The following is a 6,975-nucleotide window of genomic DNA, read 5'->3' on the forward strand; positions in this document are numbered from 1 at the left end:
TCTTTCTTGTACTGGAGGCTCCAGACCTTGGACACAGCACTGCAGGTGGGGCCTCACAAGAACAGAGTAGAGAGGGACAATGACCTCCCTGTCCCTGCTGGCCACCCCTCTTCAGATGGAAAAGTACCCCTGTACGCTGCAGGGACTCATTCCTTAGTGCCATTAAAAAACATTTTTGTGAGATTTGAGATTGTTTGAGAAGACAACATGATCTGCTCAGCTCTCACCTAATGGCAGGAGTCATTGGGATCATTAATTCCTTGCCTGAGCCTCATTTGCCCCCTTTGCAATCATTCCTGATCAGTTCAGATGTGCCCCTTCCTTCCTGCAAGTCAATACTCATGAAAATCAAGCTGATCAGGAAAAGAAAGGGGCATTCAGAGCCAGCCTCCAACTGCACTGTGTGAGCTAATGAGCCATAAGGAGCAAGGCCTATTAACAAACAGCCACATCAAGGAATTCTTTTCTTTCTCCTCTTAGCTGGATATATTGGATTAAAAGCCACTATGACTGCCTCACAGATGCAAAAGTTTTGCGTGCTGATGTCCCACTTGTAGGTCAATAACACAACAATAATGAAGACAGCAAGATTTTCCAGTGAAAAGGATCTAATCTGTTTTGTTGGCAACACAGGGCAGTCCACACTGGATGCTTTATAACACCTCCTGTTCTTGGCAGCAATATTGTTTCTGTTTTGATCTCATGAAGCCATTTCTTAGGGCTCTTGAGACAGGAAAACAACTACTACACAAGCAGTGTCAAACTCCTTTATTTCAGACCTTTGCTATGCTGCATTCAGTTACGGATTGACAGGGAGAAAAACCTCCCAGCAGTTTCTTCTGTTTGTATAAACATGATAATACTGCAGTGTTACAGTAAGGAGAGCCCTGTCTCTCAAATACTTGTGCATAACTGCAAGCTGTTTAAAAAAAACAAAAAAACTCAATTTTGACCTCATTATTTCTGATTTCAGCATAAATTTCTATGTGGATCCACAGATTGCTGTCATTTGAGACCCATGACCACAAATTTAAAGAGTTAAGCAATGAGAAGCACGTGGAATGGAGTGAAATAGGTATGGTTTGCCCAGAATCGCACAGAGTACAATGTCAAAGCATTGCAGAAAGGAGAAACCAAAGGTCATTTTCAAAACAAATGGAACAGGAGTCATGTATAATCTTCCTTTGGCTTTTCCTTGTTTCTGAGAAGCACTTAAGGAAAACTCAGAGGTCTGGATATTAAAGAGACACTGGTATGTATCCAGCCAATGTACAGAAGACATGAGATGCTTTCCTGCAGGATGCATGGCATGCTGGCAGGAAAACCATGGCTGTGCAGTTCCTGCTCAGTTCCAAGCTTTTGTGGCTGCAGCAGTTGGTCCTGAGCAGAGATTTCCACTGTGAGCCTCAGCCCCTTCACCTGTATGGGCAGCTCGAACTCGTGGCCTTTGCTCAAGTACAGCACACACAGCAATCAGTGAACAACACATGGCTTCATGACAGACCCTTTTAAAAATCAGACCCTTTTCCCCATATTTCTAAAAACATTTATAGGATTTTTTATTCTTTTCCCGACAGGTTAGGAAGTGAAACACAACAAGACAGTTCAATTTTGCTCCTAACCACTTCTACACACTTCATGTGTTTCTCCAGTTAATCCAATGGCACAGAGAAAGGAATATTTAAGTGCTTATAAGGCTGAATTTGGCAATACTTGCACAGCAGAATCTTACCCCAGATGTCTGGGACACAACATTAGGCGTAGATTTTCATAGCCCTTACTCACAGCTCATCTTTCTCAAGCTCAGACAACAAAAACTCAGCTTTTCTGTTGGTGCTTAGTGAAGGCAATCAGTTCCTATTCTTGCTCTGCAGCCACAGGCAGTGGATGCTCTTAAGGGAAAGTTCTTCTGTCTTAATCTTTTGGCACACTGGGAGATGTAAACTATTGGAGAAGAGAAAACATTACTGAAGAGCACTTCTTTAAATCCTAACCTGAGCACAGGCAGGACGATTCTGTGGCACGGCACGCTGATGAGAAGTGCCCACAGTGCTGCATGACTGCAGCCTTGCAGACTGGCCTTCCTTTGGACCCCTGCAAGATAACTCTGATGTGCTCTTACAGCTTGTTGTTGGCAAGAGCCATTCACAGCTCCGCATAACTGGGGGCTGCACGAGGAAAAGCAGGCACAAAAAAGCAAGTGGGGAGCAGCTCTCTTCATTTCATTTGCCCTGCAAAGTCTTTTCCTTTGCTTGTCCTTTGGAGCACTAAACCAGCAGTGGGCTTCCAGCACCCTGCCTGCCACCAAAGTCACTGCACGTAACGGTGCGAAGGCGATTCACCAGCAATTGCAAAGCTTTGTGAGATGGGAGGACACAGGGTGGGCTGAAAGTGAAAAGAACCGTTGTTCTGTCACACAGAGGAGTTTACAACCCATTCCTCATTCAGCTCCCAATGTCCTAATAAAGCAGCAGCAGAAGAGAACACGTAGGATTGTGCTAGACAGGGTAGGAGCCAAGGAACAGAAGGCAACTGGGCAATGCTTGACAACGCTGTGGTCTGTGCTTTTCAGCTCCACAGTCAGCACACACGTGATTTAGGGCTGTGCTGCATCTCAAATCCACACCTTAGGGACGCTGGATGACAATGCTGAGATGCCTTGGTCTCCAGTGCAGTTCCAGAGCACAGAATGGTGGGTTTGCTGTAATCCCACCTCAGGAACACACAGGAGCAGAGAGAACAATTCAACTTCGTGTGCATCAAACGAAGGTCACTGCAGCACTCCGGAATGGTGCCTCTGTGGATCGGGTTCAGGTTGTGGGGAATAAAAGGTGCAACAGCATTAAAAATACACGTTCCACGTCCTTCACCCTGTGTGACACAGGCTGTCCTACAGGAGAAGATGAAGAAAAGTGCTCAATGTTTTAAAAGATCAATCTCAGCCTTGGGCACAGACTGCACCGTGCTGCCACTGCTGCTGTGCTGGAAGAAAGCAAGCTCCTTTTCTCCCTCCTTTCCATTCCTCCCTCCAAGCCATTGCAGCAATGCTTAGTGAGGATGAATGTATGTAGAGAGAGGACAGTTCACTATCTTTGAAAACAAACAAACAAACAAAAGGGGTAGAGAACAGAAGCAGGTGGTGCAGTCAGTGCATCAGCAGCACGCCCAGCCTGGCGGGGACGTCTCTTTGATATTAATATAATCCCCCTTCCAGGAAGCAGCAGAACTTCCATCACCCGTGGATGAGGACATCATCTTCTCAATCAGGACTCTGGAAGACAAACAGGTGTAAAATTGTTTGGGTTTTTTTTTGCTTCAACAAGCAGCATTGGGCCACAGGGAAGAACAAAACAAAACAATGAAAAACCAAAGCAACAAATCCTGGTTGCATAAAACCCCAGAGCTTTAAGAGAGGATCAGCTTCTTGGGTACAAGCTGCTCGACTGAGGGCAGCAGAACTTCTGACCCCTCAGAATTCAGTTTCCTTTCAGGAGATTCACTTGCATGTTATTGCTGCTATCTGTTACCCACTGACAGCATCTCCCCTTACAGCCAGTGCTGTCTGAAGGAGGGAATTAACTCCTGCAGCTGCCCCAGTCGCTGTTCCTACCTCATAGACTCGTTAATGTTCTTGTTGTCCTTGACGGACGTTTCCACCCAACCAGAAAAGCCATTTTCTTTGCTGAAACGATCCACCTCTTCTCTTGTCACTGCCCACGGGGAAAGGTCACACTGTAAAACAGGAGTCAGCCAGGTGAGGCTCAGCCTTTCCATCCCCAGGCTGGGAGGGGAACTTCCCCTCTTGCCTGCTCAGTGGTGGGCAGTGGCAGAAGGGCTCAGCCCTTCACATCTCCGCCATCCCAACCTGACACACAGTTCTCAGCAAGGTTCTTAGCAGGATGTTGCAAGCAGCAATACGTTTATCTCATCTGAGATCCTGACACACCTCGGTTGAGCACTCATGGAATGGAGGTTCCTCCAGAAAGCACCGTCACTCATCCCCAACCCACCAGCAGCAGGATAGCATGAGTGGCACAGCACTGCTGGGAAACCCACACTGCTGGCACTGGGGGGAGTGGGAGCACCTGTGCAAGGAGAGCCCTGTTAGTGTGAGCACAGCACCCACAGGCACACAGCTGCTGTCAGGGAAAGCGTTGTTTGTGAAGAAGCCGAGAAGAAAAGCTGCTCTTTCGTGTTTTTGATTCAGCTTCAACTTCAGGCTCTCTCAAACCAGGCAAGCTGAACCTGGAAATGACTGCTGAGCTGATGTTAGCACATGAAGAGCATAAAGGCACTTTGTAAGTGAAAAGAAAATGAATCATTAAATGACAGCAACCAGTGGGCACAGTGCAACCTGATGCTGCATCCAGAGGAAAAGCAGACATCCATCCCTCCAGAGCTTGTTTGTCACACACCAACCCTGCTGTGGAGCAACCAGCTCACGGAAGAGCCAGAGGAAAGCTTTGAACACAGGGGTGCAGAACTGCAAAAGGAACTGCATCCTAGGAGCAAGCAGTTGCTAACATCTCCTTGGGGCTGCCTGTGTGTTAAGTCCTACTGTATCCTTGTTAACACAAAAGCCTTGCTAGAGACAGACAAACCAAGAAGAATTCAGGAATGCATCAGGAAAGATTTTGGAACAGCTGCCCAGAGAGGCTGTGATGCCCCGTCCATCCCTGGAGGTGTTCAAGGCCAGGTTGGATGGGGCCCTGGGCAGCCTGGGCTGCTGTGAAATGTGGAGGTTGGTGGCCCTGCATGCAGCAGGGGGTTGGAGCTTCATGATCCTTGAGGTCCCTTCTAACCCTGGCCATTCTGTGATTCTTTGAAGACCACAAGCTGTCCTACAACCTACTGGAGAATCATCCCTTGCGTTCTGCTCTCCCTCTGCCGTTGTGGAGGTGCAGGCACACACACACACACACACACACACACAGCCTGCTCTGTGCTGCTCACCTTGTTGGCCAGCAGCAGGCACGGCACTGGGCTCCCATCAGGCAGCGTCAGCTTGCTGTCCAAGTCCTGCTTCCACTTCTGGCTGTTGCTGAAGGTGCTGACGTTGGTGACATCAAACATGATGATGCAGGCTGACGCCTCCCTGTAGTACAGCCGGGTCATGGACGTGAAGCGTTCCTGCCCTTCAGGATCAATAGAAAAGCAAAAAATCCCCCCAGAAGTTACCATTTTTAAGACTTAACCAAATAAGTGCCTACAGCAGCACTTCATTTCTTCAGCTCTAAACTCCACTTAGGAAACAGATCACCATCATGTGAGCTGAGAAAGCAGCGATGTGGGACCACCTGCACTCATCCCCTCCTGCTCAGCCCCCACTGAGTGCTGCATGGGATGAGGGACTTTGCTTTCCCTTCCCAAATATCTTTTTGGGACTTTTTCTTAATCCTCTTTTCAGGACCGAAACTGAAATCCGTTTCTTTGCTGCAATCCCCTCGTTGCAAACTTCTCCTTCCTGTTTTCTTTATGAAGATTCCAGACTCTCACACCCAATATGGTGAAAACAGGGGGGAACCCACAACCCTGCATCCCGATCTGCCCTGCATCCCAAATGCCCTCCCTTCCCAGCACAGGGAGCTCAGAACCGTCCCCTGGAGGAGCCTCATCCCAACCTGGGTGCAGTTTTGAGCTCTGTCTGAACATACCTGCAATATCCCAGAGCTGAAGCCTCACCGTCTCCGACTCCGACCACTGGACGACCTTCAGGGCAAAGTCCACTGTGAATCCCCAAAAGAAAGGAAACGTTGTTAGGGACATTTTGCACGGAGCAGGAGGGGCTGTGAGCGCTGTGCCCTCTCCTCTGTCATAGAAAGCTGCAAAATCGGCCTTAAATCCACACAGCCCCCCATGCTGCCCACCTCGCAGCCAATGCCCGCAGCTCAGCCGTAACAAACTTGGCAGGGAGCAGAAAGGCACAGCCATTATCTCGGGTTGGGCTGCTTTATTTTTTAACTGCCGGAGGAAAACCGGCCCCCAGTGCTGCCAACCCTGCAGGCCTGGAGCTTTTTGAAGCTGGGAACTCGTCGTAAAAAGGATCGTGGAGCTCACGGTGCTGCAGCTTCCCTGGGACGTGGCCCTGCAGAGCGTTCAGCATCGGGCTGAGGAATCCCCGTCCGGGTTCACGACAGCCCCTGCGTCCCCAGCAAAGCCTCACAACCCCCCACTCTTTGCAGCTTCGTTCACATCCACGTTACACAAAGATCTCACCCCAAAACTCGTTCCGAAGCAGTCGCAGTTTGTCCCGTTCCGCCCCCCCCCCGCCCACCCAACCTCCCCATACTCCGAGCATTGACCTCACACACAACAAACACCGGACGGAGCCGGGACCCCTCCGAACCCACAAAGCATTGAGAAAAACCCCGCTCAGCACCTCGGATCTCCGCTATGGCACGGATGGGGATTCAATCCCAACCCCCCCCCCCCCAGTAATTCGGACCCCCCCGAGCCGCTCTCACCCCCCACTGTGGATTTGTAGTGCCGGTTGAAGCTGTCGTTGGCGTAGCGTTGCACCAGCGATGTTTTCCCCCACCGTGGCATCTCCCACCACCAGCACTTTGAACATTCGGTCCCGATGCCCCATCGCTTCCCCCCCCCCTTCCCCAACTTCGCCCCCCGCCCCCCCCCCTCCCCCCGGTGCTGAGGTCACGTGACGGTCAGGCGGAATCGCGCAGTTCCGGAACGCTTCGGGGCGGGGGAAGATCGGAATAGAAGGGAGAGAATGGAACGGAGGTGAACGGGATGGAATAGAACCGAATAAAAGGGAACGAAACAGGATGGAAGAGAGCGAAACGGAACGGGAATTGAATAGCACGGAATGGAACAGAACGGAGCGGAATGGAAGAACGCGGAAGGGAACGGCACGGAGCAGGAGAGCTGTGGGAGGCACCAGAGATCACAGAGCCCCGATCCCTGAGCGCTGTGGGCTGGCCAGAAGTCACAGCACATCACTGGGAGCCGTCACCGACC

The 6,975-nt window shown here is 50.2% G+C and overlaps 1 protein-coding gene across 1 annotated transcript; it reads right to left on the reverse strand.

Annotated features, from left to right (window-relative positions):
• Nucleotides 1-753: 753 nt before the first annotated feature.
• On the reverse strand, nt 754-6,589 carry RAB29 (RAB29, member RAS oncogene family). The gene is given in 6 exon segments (XM_048926131.1): nt 754-3,271; nt 3,611-3,732; nt 4,954-5,135; nt 5,655-5,726; nt 6,465-6,534; nt 6,536-6,589. Coding segments are annotated over 6 exon segments (618 nt in total). The 3' UTR covers nt 754-3,153.
• Between the last annotated feature and the right edge of the window lie 386 nt (nt 6,590-6,975).

The sequence above is a fragment of the Lagopus muta genome, chromosome 24 (assembly GCF_023343835.1).
Source record: "Lagopus muta isolate bLagMut1 chromosome 24, bLagMut1 primary, whole genome shotgun sequence".
NCBI lineage: Eukaryota > Metazoa > Chordata > Aves > Galliformes > Phasianidae > Lagopus > Lagopus muta.